This window comes from Lissotriton helveticus, chromosome 10 (genome assembly GCF_964261635.1).
Source record: "Lissotriton helveticus chromosome 10, aLisHel1.1, whole genome shotgun sequence".
NCBI lineage: Eukaryota > Metazoa > Chordata > Amphibia > Caudata > Salamandridae > Lissotriton > Lissotriton helveticus.
In genome coordinates, this window is record NC_136071.1 from 234,938,291 (window position 1) to 234,965,267 (window position 26,977).

Consider the following 26,977-nt stretch of genomic DNA (forward strand, 5'->3'; position numbering starts at 1 on the left):
GAATCTGCACTCTGAATCTGCACTCTGAATCTGCACTCTGAATCTGCACTCTGAATCTGCACTCTGAATCTGCACCCACAATCTGCACCCACAATCTGCACTCTGCACCCACAATCTGCACCCACAATCTCCACTCTGAATCTGCACCCACAATCTGCACTCTGAATCTGCACTCTGAATCTGCACTCTGAATCTGCACTCTGAATCTGCACCCACAATCTGCACCCACAATCTGCACCCACAATCTGCACCCACAATCTGCACCCACAATCTGCACCCACAATCTGCACTCTGAATCTGCACTCTGAATCTGCACTCTGAATCTGCACTCTGAATCTGCACTCTGAATCTGCACTCTGAATCTGCACTCTGACTCTGCACTCTGAATCTGCACTCTGAATCTGCACTCTGAATCTGCACTCTGAATCTGCACTCTGAATCTGCACTCTGAATCTGCACTCTGAATCTGCACTCTGAATCTGCACTCTGAATCTGCACTCTGAATCTGCACTCTGCACTCTGAATCTGCACTCTGCACTCTGAATCTGCACTCTGAATCTGCACTCTGCACTCTGAATCTGCACTCTGCACTCTGAATCTGCACTCTGAATCTGCACTCTGAATCTGCACTCTGAATCTGCACCCACAATCTGCACTCTGAATCTGCACTCTGAATCTGCTCTCTGAATCTGCACTCTGAATCTGCACCCACAATCTGCACCCACAATCTGCACTCTGAATCTGCACTCTGAATCTGCACCCACAATCTCCACTCTGAATCTGCACCCACAATCTGCACTCTGAATCTGCACCCACAATCTGCACCCACAATCTGCACTCTGAATCTGCACTCTGCACTCTGAATCTGCACTCTGCACTCTGAATCTGCACTCTGCACTCTGAATCTGCACTCTGAATCTGCACTCTGCACTCTGAATCTGCACTCTGAATCTGCACCCACAATCTGCACTCTGAATCTGCACTCTGAATCTGCTCTCTGAATCTGCTCTCTGAATCTGCTCTCTGAATCTGCACTCTGAATCTGCACTCTGAATCTGCACTCTGAATCTGCACTCTGAATCTGCACTCTGAATCTGCACTCTGAATCTGCACTCTGAATCTGCACTCTGAATCTGCACTCTGAATCTGCACCCACAATCTGCACCCACAATCTGCACCCACAATCTGCACCCTGAATCTGCACTCTGAATCTGCACTCTGAATCTGCACTCTGAATCTGCACTCTGAATCTGCACTCTGAATCTGCACTCTGAATCTGCACTCTGAATCTGCACTCTGAATCTGCACTCTGAATCTGCACTCTGAATCTGCACTCTGAATCTGCACTCTGAATCTGCACTCTGAATCTGCACTCTGAATCTGCACCCACAATCTGCACCCACAATCTGCACCCTGAATCTGCACTCTCAATCTGCACTCTCAATCTGCACTCTGAATCTGCACTCTGAATCTGCACTCTGAATCTGCACTCTGAATCTGCACTCTGAATCTGCACTCTGAATCTGCACTCTGAATCTGCACTCTGAATCTGCACTCTGAATCTGCACTCTGAATCTGCACTCTGAATCTGCACTCTGAATCTGCACTCTGAATCTGCACTCTGAATCTGCACTCTGAATCTGCACTCTGAATCTGCACTCTGAATCTGCACTCTGAATCTGCACTCTGAATCTGCACTCTGAATCTGCACTCTGAATCTGCACTCTGAATCTGCACTCTGAATCTGCACTCTGAATCTGCACTCTGAATCTGCACTCTGCACTCTGAATCTGCACTCTGCACTCTGCACTCTGAATCTGCACTCTGCACTCTGCACTCTGCACTCTGCACTCTGAATCTGCACTCTGAATCTGCACTCTGCACTCTGAATCTGCACTCTGCACTCTGAATCTGCACTCTGCACTCTGAATCTGCACTCTGAATCTGCACTCTGAATCTGCACTCTGAATCTGCACTCTGAATCTGCACCCACAATCTGCACCCACAATCTGCACCCACAATCTGCACTATGCACTCTGAATCTGCACTATGCACTCTGAATCTGCACTATGCACTCTGAATCTGCACTATGCACTCTGAATCTGCACTATGCACTCTGAATCTGCACTCTGAATCTGCACTCTGAATCTGCACTCTGAATCTGCACTCTGCATCTGCACTCTGCATCTGCACTCTGCATCTGCACTCTGCATCTGCACTCTGCGTCTGCACTCTGCGTCTGCACTCTGCGTCTGCACTCTGCGTCTGCACTCTGCGTCTGCACTCTGCACTCTGCGTCTGCACTCTGCGTCTGCACTCTGCGTCTGCACTCTGCGTCTGCACTCTGCGTCTGCACTCTGCGTCTGCACTCTGCGTCTGCACTCTGAGTCTGCACTCTGAGTCTGCACTCTGAGTCTGCACTCTGAGTCTGCACTCTGAGTCTGCACTCTGAGTCTGCACTCTGAGTCTGCACTCTGAGTCTGCACTCTGAGTCTGCACTCTGAGTCTGCACTCTGAGTCTGCACTCTGAGTCTGCACCCACAATCTGCACTCTGCATCTGCACTCTGCACTCTGCACTCTGCATCTGCACTCTGCACTCTGCACCTGCACTCTGCACTCTGCACTCTGCATCTGCACTCACAATCTGCACCCACAATCTGCACTCTGAATCTGCACTCTGAATCTGCACTCTGCATCTGCACCCACAATCTGCACTCTGAATCTGCACTCTGAATCTGCACTCTGAATCTGCACTCTGAATCTGCACTCTGAATCTGCACCCACAATCTGCACTCTGAATCTGCACTCTGAATCTGCACTCTGAATCTGCACTCTGCACTCTGAATCTGCACTCTGAATCTGCACTCTGAATCTGCACTCTGAATCTGCACTCTGCACTCTGAATCTGCACTCTGCACTCTGAATCTGCACTCTGCACTCTGAATCTGCACTCTGAATCTGCACTCTGAATCTGCACCCACAATCTGCACCCGCACTCTGCACTCTGAATCTGCACTCTGCACTCTGAATCTGCACTCTGCACTCTGAATCTGCACTCTGCACTCTGAATCTGCACTATGCACTCTGAATCTGCACTCTGAATCTGCACTATGCACTCTGAATCTGCACTATGCACTCTGAATCTGCACTCTGCACTCTGAATCTGCACTCTGAATCTGCACTATGCACTCTGAATCTGCACTCTGAATCTGCACTATGCACTCTGAATCTGCACTCTGAATCTGCACTATGCACTCTGAATCTGCACTCTGAATCTGCACTCTGAATCTGCACTCTGAATCTGCACCCACAATCTGCACTCTGAATCTGCACCCACAATCTGCACCCACAATCTGCACCCACAATCTGCACCCACAATCTGCACCCACAATCTGCACCCACAATCTGCACCCACAATCTGCACCCACAATCTGCACTCTGAATCTGCACTCTGAATCTGCACTCTGAATCTGCACTCTGAATCTGCACTCTGAATCTGCACTCTGAATCTGCACTCTGCACTCTGCACTCTGAATCTGCACTCTGAATCTGCACTCTGCACTCTGAATCTGCACTCTGCACTCTGAATCTGCACCCACAATCTGCACTCTGAATCTGCACTCTGAATCTGCACTATGCACTCTGAATCTGCACTATGCACTCTGAATCTGCACTCTGAATCTGCACTCTGCACTCTGAATCTGCACTCTGCACTCTGAATCTGCACTATGCACTCTGAATCTGCACTCTGAATCTGCACTCTGAATCTGCACTCTGAATCTGCACTCTGAATCTGCACCCACAATATGCACTCTGAATCTGCAACCACAATCTGCACCCACAATCTGCAACCACAATCTGCACCCACAATCTGCACCCACAATCTGCACCCACAATCTGCACCCACAATCTGCACTCTGAATCTGCACTCTGAATCTGCACTCTGAATCTGCACTCTGAATCTGCACTCTGAATCTGCACTCTGAATCTGCACTCTGAATCTGCACCCACAATCTGCACCCACAATCTGCACCCACAATCTGCACTCTGAATCTGCACTCTGAATCTGCACTATGCACTCTGAATCTGCACTCTGAATCTGCACTCTGAATCTGCACCCACAATCTGCACTCTGAATCTGCACCCACAATCTGCACCCACAATCTGCACCCACAATCTGTACCCACAATCTGCACCCACAATCTGCACCCACAATCTGCACTCTGAATCTGCACTCTGAATCTGCACTCTGAATCTGCACTCTGAATCTGCACTCTGAATCTGCACTCTGCACTCTGAATCTGCACTCTGAATCTGCACTCTGCACTCTGAATCTGCACCCACAATCTGCACCCACAATCTGCACTCTGAATCTGCACTATGCACTCTGAATCTGCACTATGCACTCTGAATCTGCACTCTGAATCTGCACTCTGCACTCTGAATCTGCACTCTGAATCTGCACTCTGAATCTGCACTCTGAATCTGCACCCACAATATGCACTCTGAATCTGCAACCACAATCTGCAACCACAATCTGCACCCACAATCTGCACCCACAATCTGCACCCACAATCTGCACCCACAATCTGCACCCACAATCTGCACCCACAATCTGCACCCACAATCTGCACTCTGAATCTGCACTCTCAATCTGCACTCTGAATCTGCACTCTCAATCTGCACTCTCAATCTGCACTCTCAATCTGCACTCTCAATCTGCACTCTCAATCTGCACTCTCAATCTGCACTCTGAATCTGCACTCTGAATCTGCACTCTGAATCTGCACTCTGAATCTGCACTCTGAATCTGCACTCTGAATCTGCACTCTGAATCTGCACTCTGAATCTGCACTCTGAATCTGCACTCTGAATCTGCACTCTGAATCTGCACTCTGAATCTGCACTCTGAATCTGCACTCTGAATCTGCACTCACAATCTGCACTCTGAATCTGCACTATGCACTCTGCACTCTGAATCTGCACTCTGAATCTGCACTCTGAATCTGCACTCTGAATCTGCACTCTGAATCTGCACTCTGAATCTGCACTCTGAATCTGCACTCTGAATCTGCACTCACAATCTGCACCCACAATCTGCACTCTGAATCTGCACTCTGAATCTGCACTCTGAATCTGCACTCTGAATCTGCACTCTGAATCTGCACTCTGAATCTGCACTCTGAATCTGCACCCACAATCTGCACCCACAATCTGCACCCACAATCTGCACCCACAATCTGCACCCACAATCTGCACCCTGAATCTGCACTCTGAATCTGCACTCTGAATCTGCACTCTGAATCTGCACTCTGAATCTGCACTCTGAATCTGCACTCTGCACTCTGAATCTGCACTCTGAATCTGCACCCACAATCTGCACCCACAATCTGCACCCACAATCTGCACCCACAATCTGCACCCACAATCTGCACCCACAATCTGCACCCTGAATCTGCACCCTGAATCTGCACCCTGAATCTGCACCCTGAATCTGCACCCTGAATCTGCACCCTGAATCTGCACCCTGAATCTGCACCCTGAATCTGCACCCTGAATCTGCACCCTGAATCTGCACCCTGAATCTGCACCCTGAATCTGCACCCTGAATCTGCACCCTGAATCTGCACCCTGAATCTGCACTCTGAATCTGCACTCTGAATCTGCACTCTGAATCTGCACTCTGCACTCTGAATCTGCACTCTGAATCTGCACTCTGAATCTGCACTCTGAATCTGCACTCTGAATCTGCACTCTGAATCTGCACTCTGAATCTGCACTCTGAATCTGCACCCACAATCTGCACTCTGAATCTGCACTCTGAATCTGCACTCTGAATCTGCACTCTGAATCTGCACTCTGAATCTGCACTCTGAATCTGCACTCTGAATCTGCACCCTGAATCTGCACTCTGAATCTGCACTCTGAATCTGCACTCTGAATCTGCACTCTGAATCTGCACTCTGAATCTGCACCCACAATCTGCACCCACAATCTGCACCCACAATCTGCACTCTGAATCTGCACTCTGAATCTGCACTCTGAATCTGCACTCTGCACTCTGAATCTGCACTCTGAATCTGCACTCTGAATCTGCACTCTGAATCTGCACTCTGAATCTGCACTCTGAATCTGCACTCTGAATCTGCACTCTGCACTCTGAATCTGCACTCTGAATCTGCACTCTGAATCTGCACTCTGAATCTGCACTCTGAATCTGCACTCTGCACTCTGAATCTGCACTCTGCACTCTGAATCTGCACTCTGAATCTGCACTCTGCACTCTGAATCTGCACTCTGCACTCTGAATCTGCACTCTGCACTCTGAATCTGCACTCTGCACTCTGAATCTGCACTCTGAATCTGCACTCTGAATCTGCACTCTGAATCTGCACTCTGAATCTGCACTCTGCACTCTGAATCTGCACTCACAATCTGCACTCACAATCTGCACACTGCACTCACAATCTGCACATGGTATGTTATGCCTACATACGTTCCATATATTATCCATGTATATGCCACATTTAGTTAAGAATATATGTTCTGTTTAGTTACATTACTTTGTTTGTATACCCTTTTATGCTGCTCTAAAGTTATTTCAATGGGTGAAATGCGGAGCCTGGCCGAGATTAACAAGGCAGTGCTGGGAGGGGGGCTGCGCACCAACTGAAGTGCTCTGGTTGCACGGCCTGCGGCCGTGTGAAGTGATAAGCCTTGAACGGCCTGCGGCCGTGTGAAGTGATAAGCCTTTGAAGTATGGGAGTGTGGGAGGAGTGCTGCTACGGCCTGGGGGAAGCTGGCTGGGGAGGGGGAGGAGAAATGAATGCAAGGCTGTGGGGAACAGAGTTTATGGCCCAAAAGCGCGTGCCTGTGGCCACGTGAACTTCAAGAAAACGCCAAGGACCGAAGCCCTTAGTTTGAAGAGTATTTCGAGCACTTAAATTCTCGTTCCTCAATGCGCTTGCGCGCATTTAAGGTCACGAGACCTAAAAACGGTTCAGAGGACCTGGTATTTGGTTGTGACCAGAATCACAGCTGTTCGCTGTGTTAGGACGATGATAACCACCACCACACACCACTCATCACCACCAGATTCCAATCCCAGCTTGGCCTCGGCATCCTGTGTCTCTGGGAAAATGATATAACCTCCCTGTGTCTATAAAAAACAAGCATTGGCATAGCCAATAGGTCTCGCCTTTCGGACCTTATTAGTGTTTAGCCATGCAACAGTTGATGTTGTTGCACCAAGGATATTGTACTGCATAACTAAATACTTATAAGGTCCCAAAGGCGAGACCTATTGGCTATCCCAATGCTTTTTTAGGTCTCGCCTGTCGATGCGCATGCGCATCGAGCAAGCGAGACTATAGGGGCTCATCCACACTTTATCTAACTTGCAAGGAATCGTGGCGATTCCTTGCAGTGCCCGTGACTTTTAAGCTCAATGCGCATGTGCATTGAGCTTAAAAGCGCGTGCACATGCACCCAGCCGCCTACTCTCTCTCTCAGCCTTCCCACAACTCCGCCCCCTCACTACTTGATTGCACGGCCGCTAGGCCGTGCCTCCCCTACTCTCCTCCCCCCTCCTCCTCTCCTCCCCTGCCTGCCTGCCGCTAGGCCGTGCCTCCCCTACTCTCCTCCCCCCTCCTCCTCCTACTGCCGTGTCGCACCTCTCCCCTCTCCGCCCCCTCCCCTGCCAGCCGTGTTACGGTGAAAGGCTTGTTTATTTTACCCGCCGTGTCTCTGCTGCTTCCCCCTGTCCTGTCTCTCCTCCTCCCCCTCTCTATACCCTCCCCCTCCCCCCCACCACTCCCATCAAGTCCCTCTGGCCCTTCCCTCCTCCCCGGACCCCTCCTCCCCTGCCCCCTCCTCCCCTGCCCCCTCCACCCTTTCTTGTTTAAATTATTAGGTCTCGCCTGTCGATGCGCATGCGCATCGAGCAAGCGAGACTATAGGGGCTCATCCACACTTTATCTAACTTGCAAGGAATCGTGGCGATTCCTTGCAGTGCCCGTGACTTTTAAGCTCAATGCGCATGTGCATTGAGCTTAAAAGCGCGTGCACATGCACCCAGCCGCCTACTCTCTCTCTCAGCCTTCCCACAACTCCGCCCCCTCACTACTTGATTGCACGGCCGCTAGGCCGTGCCTCCCCTACTCTCCTCCCCCCTCCTCCTCTCCTCCCCTGCCTGCCTGCCGCTAGGCCGTGCCTCCCCTACTCTCCTCCCCCCTCCTCCTCCTACTGCCGTGTCGCACCTCTCCCCCCCCTCCCCTGCCAGCCGTGTTACGGTGAAAGGCTTGTTTATTTTACCCGCCGTGTCTCTGCTGCTTCCCCCTGTCCTGTCTCTCCTCCTCCCCCTCTCTATACCCTCCCCCTCCCCCCCACCACTCCCATCAAGTCCCTCTGGCCCTTCCCTCCTCCCCGGACCCCTCCTCCCCTGCCCCCTCCTCCCCTGCCCCCTCCACCCTTTCTTGTTTAAATTAGGATTTAAATATAGTTCAAACAGCTTCATCCCCAACCCTAACGCTCTTTTGGAAGCTGCAGCTAATTGTATGCAACAGCTTTGAAGATGAATATTTTCTACTTAGCTCAACCATCCGGGCTAAAGGCACAATTTTTATTAACCATTTCACTCTCATATAATTGGCGGCTTTGTTTCTTGCTTATCCGGCTTATGCATCAGCAGGTTACAATTTCTAACTCTAGATGTGGCGTATAAACACTGCCGCGGCCCTTTCCACTCATTTATGTTTTGGACGGCATTTATATTACCCCCGCCTCAACTTTCCCTTTGTTGCTTCCTCATCGTTTTTTTGGCTTTCTCCTCCCTCCTCGTGTTCGGAACCCTCTCCACCCTGGAAGCACAAACGCAGCTGTGGATTTCTCACAGAGGAGAGCCAACGCTGAGACCTCGCACTGCATATCCACTCCCCCCTCCAGCACTCTCACATTGCCTGCCTCTGTTTACTTTGGCGGCATTTTCAGATCATTAACCCTTTCCCCCTCTGCCGATACTTTCAACAATGTGCAGTGCTACGTGGCCTACTGCCGCTTTAAATTTGCCCTGTTTCCTTCTGATCCTCAGCAAAGCACTTTATCACTCTGTACCCTAATCCCCTCTCATCATAACATTTGAGACTCCTCGAAAGAGTCTATCCTGATGCTGCCTTAATCTTTGTATACAGAACTGAAGTGTTCATCACCCCAGCGGAGTAACACGGGTCACCTGCAGAGCGGCAGGCGCCACCCTTCAGGGGCCCACTAACCCATCATAAGCCAAAGGACAGTGAGTATCTGTGAGGTATGGGGGTCCTCTTCACATTCTGCGGGGTGGGGCATTATTTGCATTACATCACTGCATCTGCCACGTGGAACACCAACAGCTAGTCCTAGCTGTTTTGGACAGCACTTTGCATGTTGGGACTCGTATTCTATCACCAGTTTCCGCAATAGGTTAACATCACAGCATTCAGTGCAGTTGGTCAAATGACTAGGCTCATTAAGTCTCCCGACGGCTTAAGTTACACCTCCCTCGACAAGAGGCGTCTACTTCTACTTCTACTTCGTTTCTAAGCGCTGTAAATATGACATGCCATTTTACACTGTTTAACAATACTCATTTTATTTGATGGGAAGCTGGGTAGGCCTTGTCTGAATTGAATTGAATTGAAGGCTCTGCCCACCTTCCAAGGGTCGCACCACGTGCGCCCCACGGGCCCCTTCACTGACCGCAACCTACTAGCAGCCCGCGCCCCATACAATGGCTTCTTACAAACTTTACCCATTTCTTTTTTTATTTGAACCGGATTAAGTTGCTTGCGCGGTTAAATGCTGCGCTTTATTTGGCCTCTTGTCCCTTTCGTGGAACACAAGAGTGAAACACGGTAAATGAAAATGACCCCCACCCCCTACTTCCTACCCCAAAACCAACTATTCGGGATTGTTGTACCTGAGCCGCTATTAGTCCTAGGAGGGGCTGGCTCCTTGCATCTTCGCCACCTACTTTTCGGAGGCAGTCCGAATGGTCTTCGATTAAATTCCCAAGTTTGCATTTCTGAGCGTTCGATCCATTCTAGAACATTGCTGTTTGAAGAATAGTGCACGCGGGTGTAAATGTTTCAATAAACCGACCACGACTACCCTGCATTATAAAGGGGTACGAAACTGCGTAAAATATGTATTTTTTCTGTTAAGATTTTGTGTGGCAAGACGTAGAACCTCGTAAAAACGAAGCTTTTTCCGAGTGTAGAATGAATCACTAGAGGTGAGTCTCGCCGCTGGGGTCAGCTATAAGAGTCCCCCCCCCCCCCCCCCCCCCCCCCATGGTAAGCTCGGCCTTCAACCCTTAGGAGGTTGTTAAATCCAGTACCTTTAAATTAGAGCAAATAGTACCAATTGTTATTTAGCGCTTAGAAAAGGGACCACTCGGTGTTTAGGCGCTATGTAAATAGCACACCATTGTTGTGTGAAGGTTATTTGTCTGCAAATATGAACATATCGCGGATTCCTTGTGCTCTTAACGATGCCGCATAGGAAGCACCGTTTAACACGACGCTGGTTCATCCAGCCGCGCCGCCTTTGAAGGAAGGACTCCAAACAAAAATGCGAGCAGTTGCATGTTTTTGATGTCTCTAATTCCTGGCATTCCCGCTGCCTGCGAGAAAGGCAGGCCCGACCCCCTGCCTGGCTTGATTTAAACAGCCCGGTGTGTTTTCTCCCCTTCATCCTCCCGTGAATAAAAGATAACCTGACAATTCCGTCAGGCGGAGCAGCCAGACGACGCCCAAGCAAACCAGCAGCACAGCAAGGGAAAAAAGCCATAAAAAGAGAAGCTTTTCACAAAAAGCTATTGTACTCGCTGAGCAGGCTGTGGATTTCTGTTTGTGACTACCATTTTTTTTTATTAACAAAAAAATCTTTTTCTGCTCCTTTTGCGTGCGACTGATGGTGGATTTCTTTTAAGACATTCTTTGCAAGGCACAGAATATAAACCTCTTTAAAACATTTTGGTTCTTGAACCTTCGTGACGCTGGCGACCTGGAGTTCCCTTCCCCTCCTAGGTCTTGTAACCGCAATGGTATTTGAAATTTACCAAGTGTTAAAAACACAGGAACATGTGAGATTGTGATGGACTCGACACCCTGTCTATATGGCTGGCTGAGATGCTTTACCAATTCTAAGCAGTGCCCTCTCGGGCCACGAGATATTATACATAAGCATGGCCGGAGTCTCACATTTTTGCTGGGCATTGTATCGAGGGGAATTTTACTGTATCTCTCTTTGCTTTTTGAAGTTTGTGGTGGACTTTGCGAAATATAATACATTTATTTAGCACAAGCATTTGGGCACTAAATAGGTCTCCAGGATTCCTCGTACAATTAAGTAAGAGGCTGATTTTATGTGACTTCTCACGTGTTTAGTTTAGCCAGTGAAGACCACAGTAATTACGCATGTTTCATGCTTTTTTCTCAGACAGGATTCCCTGGTTTTAAAAGCAATCCTGAGTTACAGGACAGTGATAATTTGAATGGGCAATCAACCTGACATTAACCTAATTGCACTCACCCTCAACCCCTCACCCTCACTCACCCTCACTCACCCTCACCCTCACTCACCCTCACTCACCCTCAACCCATCACCCTCACTCACCCTCACCCTCACTCACCCTCAACCACTCACCCTCACTCACCCTCAACCCCTCACCCTCACTCACCCTCAACCCCTCACTCACCCTCAACCCCTCACCCTCACTCACCCTCACCCTCACTCACCCTCAACCCCTCACTCACCCTCACTCACCCTCAACCCCTCACCCTCAACATCAACCCCTCACCCTCACCCTCACTCACCCTCACTCACCCTCACTCACCCTCACTCACCCTCACTCACCCTCACTCACACTCACCCTTACTCACCCTCACTCTCACTCACCCTCAACCCCTCACCCTCACTCACCCTCACCCACCCTCACTCACCCTCACTCACCCTCAACCTCACACAGTGGAATAGGTCTCGGAGCATTTGAGTTAGAGCTTTTAGAAATGTTTATGGTTTTTTTTTTTTTATTCTTTAGCATTGGCTACAGGAAACAAAAATGCTAAAGATTTACAAAAAAAACCCATAAACAATTCTAAAAGCACTAACTCTAATGCTGCGAGACCTATTGCATTTCCAATGCTTGTTCTCATCAGTGGACACTAGCTTTTTTCTACTCAAAACCCTTTCCAGTATGCCATGGGAATGTCAGCTCCTAAAACCATAGGCTATAAACCTTGTAGGGATTGTTGCAAGCAAGTACCCGTGACATATCCCCACAAAGTATGCCTCTGGTTCCTTGGGTCATGCAATGACTACCAGTTGTGTGTGGCGTGTGCCCTGATAAATCCAAAGAATATCGAGGACCAAGAATCCAAGCAGTATGTCACTGAGGATTGTCAAAAATCACATAAAAATAGTCCTGCTTGACGTAAAGGACGCTGACCCGTTCCCATTTTCGAGGCCAGTCCCAGTCTTTGTGTAAGTCAGAATCAAAGAAGAGGAGTCAAGGTCAAGGTGCCTTGCAGTTTCACTTCCGGTCTACTATCGAGGAGCCGATAGACTGGTCCACTGCACCCTGAGTTTCTGTGATCAATCTGTGACGCCACAGCTGATGAAGGTTTTTAAAGGAGCCATGCTTCTCATCCTCAGCACCTACCGGTTCCCTCAGGAGCGCCATAGTGCCCCAGTGGTTTCATCCTCATTGCTGCCTGTGTTTTGAATCTGTTAAGAGTTCAGCTCTGACTGCAGAACAGATTCACACACACCCGACGTTTCCGAAGGCCTAATTTCTGACGCATATTCTGGAATGTGTGATAACAACAGTTACATCCCTCGAGGTCTGGGGCTTTCATCTTCAGGACTTGATGGTCAGGTGTAAATGAACCGCCCAACAAGCACTCCATATCAACTTTCTGGAGCTAAATGCCATCTCATTGGCACTAAAATCCTTCCTAGCCAAGATCACAGGATCCTCAATAGTCATCCGAACCAATAACACCAGGAGTATATGCTACCTGTACAAACAAGGTGGAACACGTTCAGAGCGCGATACCTTCAAGCACTAGAGATATGGAATAGGGCCCTTCGAAACAGGATAACTCTCAGGGCACAACATGTGCCAGGCGTATCCAACATCCTTGCAGACTCGCTAAGCAAGACCAGCACGACCTGCCACGAATGGGAAGTAGACCATCAAACTCTAGACCATCTTTTCCATCGCTAGGACAAACCAGGCTTAGACCTGTTCGACGAGTGAGAACAGCAAATGCCAGTTCTTCACCAGTTGGCAACCACAGAAAGGATTGTGGGGGAATGTATTTTTGATCAGATGGTCAGGAATTTATGCTTATGCTTCCGCCCGATTCCACTGATCCCCGAGTTTCTAAGAGAGATGAAGAGAAAGTCTTGCTAAGTCCTTCTCCTCGCACCTAAGTGGCCCTGCCAGTTTTGGTTTACAGGGCTGCTGTTTCTCTCGCAGCAGCCTCCCATTCAGTTGAAACCAATACCACTGACCCTGTTAATGATGAACCAGGACCAGGTCCATCATCCCAACCCGACATCTCTTCACATGTCGGCCTGGCTCCTAAGTTACATGAATTTGCCAAACTAAATATTCTCTCCAAATGTCGGAAAATACTCGCCAGAGCACAGACCCCGAATAAAACATATAAACTTAAGTGGAAGAGATTTAGTATCTGGCGTATGGACTCCATCATCCATCCTTTCACATCATCACCGGAGCAGATACTTCCATACCTTCTTCAACTAGTAAAATCTGGTCTTTCTCACTCGTCCATAAAAGTCCATCTAGCAGCCATTTCCAGGTTTTGTAGAACCAGTAACTCTCCATCACTATGGTCCTCGAGAATAATAAAGCAATTTCTTAGAGGACTCTTCAGAATGTGAAACTACTTCCTCCTCGGGATCTGGATATTGTACGTTCGCAACTGATGAAACACCCGTTTGAACCAATTCACAAAGTGGAGTTAAAATACATTTCCTGGAAGACAGCACTTCCTTCAGCAGAATGGGTGAGTGACATCCAGGCGTTTACGATCAAACAACTTTTTCTCCAATTAAAAACTTGGAGTGATCCTCAGGACTAATCCTAAATTCATTCCAAAGGTCCTGTCAGACTTTCTCCTTAACAAACCAGTCTAGTCTTATTGAGAACATTTTTCCCTAATCCTCAAACACCAGCGGAAAGATCATTACATTTGTTGGATATCAAAAGATGTCTCAAGTTCTACATACACAAGACTCACAATGTACACAAAGCATATCAGTTGTTTGTAGCCTACAGGAACATCAGAAAGGGGTTTCTTGTTTCTAAGCAGATTATAGCAAGATGGATTGCTTCGGCCATACAATTTTGTCATCGACAAGCAGGAAAATCTTTGCCTGCTAAGGTCAATGCCCACTCCCCCAGAGCTGTCCATCTCCACAGGTTTCTTTGCAGGTGTGACCATTCAACCAATATGCCAAGCAGGGACCTGGTCTTGCAGGCACACTTTTACTCAACGCTACTGCCTTTGTGCCACAGAAAAAAACTGATGCAGCAGTAGGACAAGCAGTTCCATTACATTTATTCCAATAAGGTGTGCCACTGTTCTTCCCACCTTTCACTACCATATTCTCATTGTACGTTTATACTGCGGGGTTCATTGTTAACTATTCTGATTCAATCATATGAATCTATGAAAGATCCAAAACTGGAGAAGAAAATAAGTTACTTACCTGTAATTATGGTTCTCCGACTCACTGCCCATTTCAGCGACATCAGAGTGACTTTCGGAGGGCTATTTGTCCGTTTTGCTGAAGGAAATCCAGGCTCTTATGGCAAAATTCGCCATAGAGAAAGTCCCAGCCTCTGAAATCGGAAGTGGGTGTTACTCCCCCTATTTCCTAGTGCTGAAGAACAACAGAGGCCTTCAGCCTATTTGAGATATTCGACCCCTCAACATCTTCCTTTGCAAGGGTAAATTCAAGATACTCACGCTGGCCCAGGTTCTCTCTTCCATGGATCCTGGAGACAGGATACTGGCATTGGACATATAGGACACCTGTTTTCAGGTCCTCGTCCTCCCAAACCACAGATGCTCCCTTCGGATTAAGGTAGGCTGCAAGCATTTTCAGTTTACTGTCCTCCCCTTTGGTCTCACCAATCACCAGTAGGTGTTCATGAAGGTGATGGTGTTTTTTTGCATACCTGAAAAGGTCAAGGGTACCTGTCTTCCCCCTACCATGACGACTGGCTGTTGAAGGTGGGCTTGCCACAGTCATCCTTAGACCACCTCTGGATGACTGTGAACCTCCTTACGTCTTTAGCGTTCACGATTAATATGCTGAAGTCACTCCTGATTCCTTTCGTTGAAGTCACCCTGAATACAGTGCAATTTTTAGACTTTCCCCCGGAACAAGGAGTCTAGGACATTTGGTCTATGATTCTGATGTGGCAGCAGTCTGTGAGGTTGACTCTGAGGCTTCTGAGACTGTTAGCCTCCGAAAGGTTTGAGAGACCATTCTACTGGTGCCAATGCTGCTACCGTTCCATTAGCACATGGACTGCCTCTCCTGGATATATGGGAGGCTGTTACGTGGGCGTCAGTGCACACTTTAAAGAGGCACTTCTGCCTTGATAGCCTGGTCTACCAGGAAGGATAGTGTGGACCTTTGCTCCTGCAGGACCTTTTTGTCTAAGTCTTTCCATAGCCCACCACCAGCAAAGGTACTGCTTTGATATCTATAAAAGAGATGAGTAATCTGCTGTTAGAAGTATCCCTCAGTAGTACGGGGTACATACATCAGGTAATGCTCTTTATCGTGGATACTCTATCTAACTGCAGATTCCTAACTGTCCCTCGCCTTCCCGTTTTGTAAAATTGATTTTTTTCCATCTTACAGAAGTCCCAAGTTGTTGGGCTCAACTTCCGGGGGCATGGACATTGTCCAGAAAATACTAACATCAGCGTGCTCTGGTGATATACAGCTGACGTCTTTTCTTCCAGGGTGGTGTGAGGATTGATGAGGAGTCCCATAATACCTCCTCTTGGCACACACGAGGTATACTGAAAAATCTTTCAGATCCAGTCTGGCAACTGGTGTTCTTCTATACGTGAGAAATCTTCAGTTAAACAGAGTATCCACAAGAAAGAGTGTTACTGAAGGTAAGTAACTTGTTCAATTGAGCCGTGCTGTGTCTGATAAAAATAGTTCTAGCTGAGTTGTCATTTGGCAATTTTTTAATCAGTTCCTGGTCCTGCCACTTTGTGGCTGATATAATCACATATAGTGAATGGGAATGAGCCTACGACTAGGAGTAACAGTTATCGGAGATGCCACTTTAGCCTTAAGAACCCTCCTCTTTTTATAGGTCTGGTGTTGGTCAAGAAATGTTGGTTTTCCTAAAAATATGTATATAATGTTCTTACTTATAGGGGTATTTACCCACCCCTCTTCATCCATTCATCTGTCATTGTATCATCCACATTTTTCTTCCACCCCACCCAAGCATACAGCTTGGGACAATGGCGCTTCAGCCACTGGCTAACTTTAGTGTGAGTGATGACTTTCAGCCCTTTCACAAGAAGAATATACACACATAAAGTAGTTCCATTCAGTGCCAGGGAATACAATGGCGATGTATGTTTTTTGAGACCAAAAGAAATGTTTCCTTTTATCCAGTGCTTTTTTTGTGTTGTCAAAGGCCCAGCAGCTCCCCCAGCAATACATTTACACAAAAACCATTACCAAAACAGCATATATCAAAGCAAAAGTCTGGCAGCCAATGTTTTGCCTATTCGTGTCTTACCAAGGTATTCTCCTGCCCCCCTATACATTCGCTATTGTGGCATCACTACGTTTTGCATTTAATAAAGTTTTTGGTTATAAATGCCACACCTTTCACAGCCAACCAAAAAGAAATACTTTTCAGTAATGCAGAAATATGTGACACCAATGTATCTTTTATACATTCCTTCCAAACAAGCCTTCCGCTAGTGTGTCAAGGCAATCTGCCTTTGCTAGTGTGTTGTATACTGAGCAAACATCACTGCAGAGATTTTGTTATCTGTTTTTTTTACACGTTTCGATCAATGTTTTGTGTTTAATTAGCACAGTTGAAATATAAAATCTATTCTGAAAAAACAGCTGTTTATAAAGAAACATGAACAAACCTGTGCTATGCTGTGCTTTCTTCATAACTAACACAGGAGCTGAACAGAACTTGCAGAGCAATGCAGCAAAGAATAGTGGAGCTCATCTCGCGTGTGTCTAACGAAGAGGTAACAGAGGAGCTGCTGCATGTCAATGATGACCTCAATAATGTCTTTCTCCGATACGAAAGGTGAGGTCCCTCTGGTAGTCATCTCTGCTTCTTAGAAATAGGCCCCCGTGATTCACCAATTAAACACAGAAAATATATGTTCCAGGGTTCAGGATGGATAATGCAGCGGGTTTAGTATTCAAATATATTTAAATTTTATTTTCAGAAATTTATAGAACCCACGGCGCTACTTTTTGTGTTTTGTAATGGGCCACCACATATTGTCTAGTTCTCCGAAATGTCTGGGTTTGGTAGGTTTTCCTGGCTGGCCGATGAGTCTAGGCCATAAAACTGCAGCTAACTTTTTGTTTATGTTGCCACATTGCGTTTTGGACCCCACCGTTTTGCAGGTACCAGGGCACCCATACAGGTGAGGTACCATTTTTAACGCAGGAAAGTTGCGGCTCCCCATAGATTTCAGAACTTGGAGTCACAGAAATATAAAGAAAAGATGCGTTTTTAGTCTATGTTTGGTGATTGCAAGGACTTCTGGTTAAGAAAGCCTTGGGGTATCAACATGAGACCCACCACTTTGGAGTCCACCTGGTGTTCTGTTTACAAGAATATCTGGGTTTGGTAGATTTTCATTGGAGACAATGTACACCCTGACCGAAAAGACCAAAAAGGCAAATATTACTCTACAACCATCTACAACTCACGTTCACACGCATACTGTTTAGATTTGACAGGAGGATGAGTGAAAAGATCTAATTGTAAATTTATTAACAAAAGATTTCACGAAAATGAAAACCTAGAAATCACTGTTACTAAGATAATTATGATTTTCAGATACTGAACTGGTGACTCACAGCTCATGAGCTGTAAATCCACGACAAGGATCTAACTCTTTATATGCCATTCATTCATTTGTATGCGTCTCACCCACACACAACCATTCACAAGCCAGCACAGCACATTCCTACACTCACATCAACCAACGGCGCCATTCAGTGGCCCATCACTTTCATATGCCCACAGGACTGACACAACAATCACACCACCTGACAGCAGGCAGTGTATGTGGACTGGCTTTCCTCTGGAGGTGTGTGTCTGTAGTGACCAGCAGTAGTGACCAGCACACACTCTGCCAGCCACTCACCAGTTCAGGCTGTGTGAATTGGTGTTTTGGTGGCTGTGTGTGTGTGTGTGTGTGTGTGTGTGTGTGTGTGTGTGTGTGTGTGTGTGTGTGTGTGTGTGTGTGTATAGTGACGTGCTGCTGGTCATTTCACACACACACACACTGGCCAATGCCTGTCCACACACACTGGCAGCCAAATGCCACTTCGATATCACATGAAGCTCCACACCACTTTCATTTCTGAAACACTCCCACAAGGAACAGATTACATACACAAAGAACAGCCAGGAACAAATAAAACAGTCAACTAAAAACAGCAACATTTTTTCAAATGGAAAGAACCAACCTGTTGGTAGAAGATGAAATATCAACTACGACTGCATTCACAACAGGTGTAACTTAGCATAGCATAGCATACTACTGCAACCAGGTGTCTTAACAAAAAAGATATAGTAATACAGACCACAATCCGTTCCCTTCTGCTCTCATGGTTGCTCCCGATATGTGAGTTTTTTTATGGTACAATTTATAACATGTGGGCACACATAGGCCAGGATTAGAATGACACTCTGGGCAGTAAATACGATTCTCCTTTCATACTTCTTTTCAGATATAGACTACATCTCCAACAAAGAGTCTTTTTTGGGTGTTGGTGGAATGTATTCAGGAAAGTGGTGATCTTTCAATCTAGCTACATCCTCCACCACTCCAACTTTGGGAACATTTGCCTACTCAACTGCAATAAGGCTGCCTATTACAGACTGCTGAAATTGTACACAACTCGTCTTGTAATCTGGAGAACAATCTTTGAAAGAAACATAAGCATTGAAGGATGCCAAATGAAACAAATGAACAGCACATGTCTTGTAGTCTTGTACCAGTTGTATGACTTTCGAGCAGCATTCTAAGACTATAACCTTTGCTCTTCTCTGTCTACACTTTCCATGAGCTTGTTATAATCTAAGATGCACACAGGTTGGTGTACTTCTGCTTCCTGACCCCAAACAGTCTCCGGTGAAGTGCTTTCCTCACAAATAGTTGTGAGCATGTGGACACCCCTTACTGCTTTGAAAATTTCAGAAATAAGTTCATTACTACGCAAGGCATTGCTCTGTCCCCTTTTTTTTTTTTATCTCTTTTTTATTAACATTGCTCATATCATTAGACATTACAAAACATTGTTCAGATTGCATGTGATAGATTGACAGTTCACAATATAATACAGGGCCAGCTCTGTCCCCTTTGAAGTTTTTTATGTACAAACTCTTTTGGGTAACCTTTACAGTTAGTGCAGATTGTGCCACCTTGAACAATTCCTTAAATAATTGCACACCTGTGTAGAAATTGTCCATGTATAAATGGTGCCCTTTATTAAAAGTCCTCTGGCAAGTTCCCACACAACTGTTTAACTGACCCCAAAAGTAAAGGGCAACCAGGGGATCAACTGAAGAATCCCTACGAGTGCATACCCTGAATCTTTACACATTTCCAGTGGCACACAGCATTTACATCTTAATACCATAACATGCTGTCTTGCTGGGAATGTATTGTCTGAAAACCAAACAGCCTTTGAACAGACCAGAGATTCATCCACAGATATATCTTTCTCTGGAACATAGATCTCTGAGAAACTATCTACTAAATGGTCAAGAACTGGCAGAATCTTGAAGTGACAGTCACAATCAGGGTTATTTTGTGGCAATGCTGTAGCATTATCCACAAAATGCAGCATCCCCTGCAGAAACAAATACTGGTCTAGATTCATGGTTGCTGGAAATACAGCAGTTGCCATCAAGGGACTAGTAGAGCAATATTAAGACAGTGATGACTTTCTTAACAATCCCATCTCACACGATGAATTTATGGACCTGGTCAAAGCAAGCAGGCCTGCCGGCAGCCCTTCTGACCCCTGTCGGCCACAAACTTTCAAGGCAATTCTTTTAAAAACCTCTGCTGCCACTCCAGTAAGAAGAATCGTCAATGAATCCTTAACTACTGGAATATTTCCAGAAGAACTTAAAAAGTCATACATCCGCCCTTTACTGAAGAAAACAAACTTGGACCCGCTGAACCCTGATAACTACAGACCCATTACAAATGTACCTTTCCTGGGCAAACTGATAGAAAGAGCAGTGTTCACCCAGATGTCACAATTCATTGAAGAGAATGACATACTTTCAGACTGCGAAACAGGATTCCGTCCGGCAAGAGGCACTGAATCTGCCCTCCTTGCCATCTGGGATTACCTAAAGAATACAGTTGACCGCAACGGGGTTGCTGCGCTACTTCTCTTGGACCTCTCAGCTGCCTTTGACACGGTTGACCATGACACTCTGAAACCAAGACTTTATGAAGCCGGCATAGAGGGAGCTGCTCTAGACTGGATCACGTCCTACCTTCGAAACAGAACTAATGTCATCCATACCCCACCTTTCTCGTTCAAACCGTACACCACAAAAGCAGGGGTCCCTCAAGGTTCTATCATCTCGCTCATGCTTTTCAACATCTACATGAAGTCATTACCAGTACTGATCAATACATTTCACCTCACGTTCTATAACTATGCAGATGACATGCAAATACTCCTTCAACTGGAACGCCCCAAAGACATTGGAAAATCACCAATTTTCAGCTGTCTCAGAGCCGTGGATCAGTGGATGTCTTGGAGCCATCTCAAATTGAATGCTTCAAAAACTGAAATACTCACATGTGGCGATTGAAACATTACAACCAGTTTGCCGCATGGCCTGATGAACTGGATCACTGCCTAAAGTTTCAAAGGAAGTAAGAAACCTCGGAATGACCATGGACTCCAAGCTGTCGATGAATGCCCAAGTGGATAAACTGCAGATCAAGCTTTGCTACTATAAAAACGCTGCAACAAATTTTCCCTCATTTGGGATTTCCACACAAGGTCCAAGCTACCATCTCCCTTGTTCTGTCCAAATTCAATTATGCCAATAGCCTACACCACGGATCACCTTTAACGACCATGAAAAGACTACAACGGATTCAGAACTCTGCTGCCAGAATACTCTTGCATATCAAACCGCGAGACCACATCTCCCCTGCCTTGAAAGCCCTGCATTGGTTACCGGTTGCCAGAAGATCCACGTTCAAGCTGCTTTGTATCACCCACAAAGAATAGGACCACTCTTCATCAGGAATAAAATCACCAAACACAGTCAACAAAGGAACCTCCACTCTAAAGAAGCATCTCGCCTCAAAATCCCACAATATAAGAAAAAAGCCATGGGTGGCACATCCTTCTCTGTTCAAGCAGCCAAACTATGGAACTCTTTACCCCCCAACATAAGGTCCACCGACAACCACCTTATCTTCAGAAAACTACTGAAGATTTGGCTCTTCCCCACATAAGCACCATACGCTAACAGAAATTTACAGCATATCCCTCTGTATATAAGCATTTGTTTTCACTATAGATATGTACCTATCTTTGTGTATTACTTTGTATAAACATGTATGTAGTCCCGCGCTCTTCGCGAGTGGGACTTCCAAGATGGCGCCCGCGACTAGATCGCCTCAAAAGGACACAGGCGGTCTAGTCTTTCCGGAAGAGGCCATGGTGATCCAGCAGGCGGGGAAACAAGAGACGGACACAAAACCCCGGAAGGCGTTCATCGCGGACCGAGAGCCCCACTCTCCATCCTAGTGTCTTTTGTACCCTACCCACTGTCTCATACTATCTAGCCCTATCTTTTGCTCTCTACCCTGTCTCTTGCTGGATACCCTCTTTCCTCTAGCGCACTCTAATCCCCGTACTCCCCAGTCTCCTGCTTCCTGCCTCACTATCACTTACGCCATACAATACCTTCTCTTGATCTGTCCTCTTTCTTTCTCCCTCCTCAGCGCTGTCATAAGTAAATAGGTATTGTGTAACCATGTGTGTGTGTTTATCGGGGGGGGGGATCCCGTCCCTACAGGCCTCGTGGACCCAGTTCTGAGAACACCCACTGCTAAGAGGAGGAGGAGGGGCAGAGCGGGGTCTATCCACAGACTAAGGCAACAGATCAGCCGCTTGCTTTTTTATTCTGCGCCACAAGGAGCTTTGAATCCGGAGGCCTAGACATAGGCGCTAGAGACCTCTCACAAGTGGGGCTTTTATTAGCTTTCTTTTTCGCAATAAACATCTGTTATTCAGCGCCAAGAGACCCCGTTGGGGTGAACGTTAATATCCACATTATATTTCTGTCATATGGGGGATGGGGCTTAACATGGGGCAGAGGGTGTACAAGAGACCACGTGTTGGACAGGCCACATGAAGGGCCGCTCTCCCCCGGCCCAACCAGGCCCGAGCCAGCCACGCAAGTACCACACACCACCATTGCACGTCCACCGTCCCCGCAGGGACCCCTACACTCGAACCTGTTGACCGCGTAGGCCGACCCACTACCGGCCTGCGCGCCCATCCTGGGCGCCATCTTGGACACTCCACCACGAGGCCGCCTGGCCCCCGATCGACCTCAACCCTGGGCCTGGCCAGGCCTCAGACATTCCGGCACCAACATCCACCCAGGAGGTGAGCGGGCTACTTGGTCAGTCAATGGGAGCAGGAGGTGTCGATGGCTCTCCCCCGCCAAGTGCCGCTCGCCCATCGCCTCCCCGGGCGCTGGCTCCACCCCCCTGCTGGGTGTCTGAACTCTCTCATCCCGGACCTCCCGACCTCCAAGTGCGAGGGTCCGGACATCAAAGCACACCAGCCCTATAACTGGGGCAGCTCCAGAGCAGGACGGGAGTTGTATCTTGGAGTCGAGAGACGCAAAGAAGAACTCATCCTTGACGGACTACTGGCGCTGCCGTAGCTCTGTCTTGTGCACCCTCGTCTTGCCTGCTGGCGCTGCCGCGGCTTTTGGAACTACCCTATCCTTCATCATCGTCGGGACCTGCTGGTGTGGCCGCGGACCGTTTGTAACCACCACCTTCATCGGGACCTGCTGGCTCTGCCGCGGACCGTCGTCTTCCTTCATCCATCTCGGGACCTGCTGGCTCCGCCGCGGCCCGTTCATCTACACCCCCGAGCTCGAGGATTGAGAGCTATTGCCATCTTTTTGGTAACAAGACTGTCCCGCTACCCTCTTCCCAAACAGAGACAAGAATAGAGGGGACCCCTGAGTCCAGACCTCCTTGTACCATTCTACCGTACTTGAAGAGTTCCCTATAAAGTATCGTTGAACTTTATCCTTGTGTGGTGTCCGTCTGTGGGGGGGAAGTTACTTGTCTGTACGATTCGCTGGAGACGGCTCTCCCCGGAGACCTCTCCCCTTATCCTCGGCCGACCCTCCCGGTCCGTCTAACATTGGTGGCCAGCGACGGGATCCGAATCACCGCATAAACCGTACAGAGAGTAGCTCACCCCACGGCGAATCACGATGTCAACTAAAGACAGCGGATCAACGGAGAAATTCCAGATGGAGAAATTGGACGAGTACAGCCATCGTGAACTTAAACAGTTCTGTATCGAATTAGGTATCGCTACCACCGGACTAAATACCAAAGATGACTTTAAGCAGGCCCTAGAATCTTGGGCAGAAACCGGGGCTGCCGGAACCCCCGATCAAGACATCGCAGCACAAACCCCCATGGCCCCTGAAGAACGAAGAACGGGTCTCTCGCCAGACGAGATCCAGGAACGAGAAAGAACCCGACTACACGAGCTGGAAATGGCCCGGCTCAAAATGGACGTGGAACTGAAGTTGGCCGAACAGAAAATAAACTTAGAGCACCTGCGTCTCCGAGAAGAAAGAGAGGAGAAACAGAGACAAAGGGAGCTCGAGGAAAAGAAACTGGCATATGAACATGAGCGGAAATTAGCTGAAATCGACCTACGCAAACAGAATAAAGAAGCAGGGGTGCCCGAGCAACCCCACACTCCAGGGGCAACAGAGAAGAAGGTACACATCCCCAAGGATGTCGTTCGAGAATACTTCCGAGAGGACGACATCCAGCAATGGTTTAAGGCCTATGAAATCGCTATGACTGCACACCGGATCGATAGAAGCGATTGGGGGGCCGGTCTGTGGGGGAGATTCCTCAATGAGGGCCGCGACGCCCTGCTGCAACTCCCGGACCACCAGATGACCTCCTATGACCATATGAAAGCTGCACTCCTCACCCGCTATGGCCTCACACCCGAGATGTACCGTCAGAGGTTCCGAGACTGCACCCGCATCCCAGGTACAACTTGGGTGGACTATGTCAATTACTTTAGCCGAGCCTTCGAGGGCTGGATCAAAGGAAGCAAGGTCACAACCTACGAACAACTGTTCAATCTGATGGTATGGGAGCATCTGTCGAACAATTGCTTCATTGAACTTCGCCAGCACCTCCTCGACAGCAAGTTAACGGATCCCCGGCAGCTCGCAGCCGAAGCAGACCGGTGGGAGATCACCAGAGTGAGTCGAAATGGGTCCTCCGAACAGAACCGGAACAACAATGGTCAGCACCGTCCCCGAGGAGGTGGAGGCCAAGGACGCGGAAGAAGCAACGCTCCGGTCACCCCCACTACCAGCCCCACCCCCCCGGCCAACCGGGGCAGCACCCCAGCGCGACCGGGACATCGAGCCAATGTTACCTGCCATCGATGCCAACGAGTCGGACACTATGCAAACGACCCAAACTGCCCCCAGTACCAGAGCCCAAGACCCCGCCAAGTAGCCGCTGCTGCTCTGGGGGAGGAACAGATCTCAGAGGAACAAGAAGAATATGAACAGGAACACCAAGAATGGGAGCCAGCCGCCATGGCTCTCGCCTGCCTAGGGGGGAGAGACATGGTCCCGCGGGTCCCCCTACCCGCTAATACCCAGAAGTACAGCCAATGGGTGGGCATCAATGGACGCCGGGCTGAAGCCCTTCGTGACACTGGGGCCAGTGTAACAGCCGTCCGCTGTCACCTGGTGACCCCCGAACAATACTTACCAAACATTCTCTGCCCTGTACGTTCAGCCGATAACTCAGAAAGTCTGTGTCGGATGGCCTGCGTCCCCTTCGAATGGGGAGGGGTCTCCGGCATGTTGAAGGTGACGGTCCGAGATGATGCCCCCGTAGACTGCCTCCTGGGTAATGACCTGGAAAGCTCTCCATGGGCAGCAGTCGAACGAAAAGAGCACCTGGGGATGCTGGGCGTCCCGGACTGGGCGTGCGTCACCACCCGGTCCATGACCGCCCGTGCCAACACCCGCCCAGAGGAACTCGAATGGCCGGCGCCACCGCCCCCGGTCGCCCCCGCCGAAACCACCGACCGTGACGTCCCCCCCGAACCAGCTCAACCTCCAGACCTCGCTAACCTCGACCAGTGGCCTCAAGAGGGGGGGCCCACGCAAGAACAATTTCGCCAAGAACAAAAGACCTGTCCCTCCCTCGAGGGACTCCGCCAGCAAGCGCTAGCCCAAAGCGCAGGGGATACCTCCGGAACTCACTGGGTCTACTGGGACAATGATCTGCTGTACAGTGAGCAAAGAATCGCGGAGCTGGGGGCCAGCCGAGTCCTAGTGGTACCCCTCCGTTTTAGAGACTTTCTGCTAAACCTGGCCCACGATGTCCCCCTGGCAGGACACTTGGGTCAAGACAAAACCTATAGCCGCCTGGTGACCCACTTCTTCTGGCCCAAAATGAGGGACAATGTACACCAGCATTGCCGATCTTGCCCCACGTGCCAAGCCAGTGGGAAGAGCGGCCGCAAACTGAAAGCCCCCCTGCAACCTTTTCCCGTGGTCACCACCCCGTTCGAGAGGGTCGGAATCGATATCGTAGGGCCCCTGGACCCGCGCACAAAACAAGGCCATCGATTCATCCTGGTGCTAGTGGACCACGCCACCCGCTACCCGGAGGCTGTTCCCCTGCGGACTGTGACAGCCCCGGTAGTCGGCCGGGCTCTGATGGGGATCTTCTCCCGGGTGGGCTTCCCCCGGGAGGTCGTCAGTGACAGAGGCACGAACTTTATTTCGAAATATATGAAATCTCTCTGGCAACAGTGCGGGGTTACCTACCGGTTCACGACCCCCTATCACCCTCAAGGAAACGGACTCGTTGAGCGGTTCAACCGCACGCTCAAAGGGATGATCGGGGGGTTGGAAGAGCCCCTCCGTCGCCAGTGGGATGTGCTGCTGCCGTGCCTCCTCTTCGCATATCGAGAGGTTCCCCAGAAGTCCCTGGGCTTCAGCCCATTTGAACTGCTATATGGACACCCCGTGCGCGGGCCGCTCAGCCTAGTTAAGGAAGGCTGGGAGATGCCCCCTCTAAAGAACCCACCAGATGTTTTCCGCTACCTCCTAACACTCCGCAACCAGACCCGGCGGTTCCGAGAACTAGCAAAAGCCAACCTAGAGGCCAGTCAAGAGGACATGAAAAGGTGGTATGACCGGAATGCCTCCTCCATCGAATTTGAACCTGGGCAACAGGTATGGGTGATGTCCCCCACCGAACCCTGCGCCCTACAAGACAAGTGGACAGGGCCCTTCAAAGTGGTCGAGCGCAAGGGTCCGGCTACCTATCTCATCGACTTGGAATCTTCCCG

At 48.7% G+C, this 26,977-nt stretch overlaps 1 protein-coding gene across 6 annotated transcripts in view; it reads left to right on the forward strand.

Annotated features, from left to right (window-relative positions):
• The window catches only part of TOM1L2 (target of myb1 like 2 membrane trafficking protein), a 501,785-nt gene that overhangs the window by 345,737 nt on the left and 129,071 nt on the right, over nucleotides 1-26,977 (forward strand). For all 6 annotated transcript variants that reach the window (XM_078665196.1, XM_078665195.1, XM_078665198.1 and 3 more), the window contains exon 8: nucleotides 17,254-17,387. In XM_078665196.1, the coding sequence (XP_078521322.1) occupies nucleotides 17,254-17,387 (134 nt within the window). The remainder of the gene's footprint in view (nucleotides 1-17,253; nucleotides 17,388-26,977) is intronic.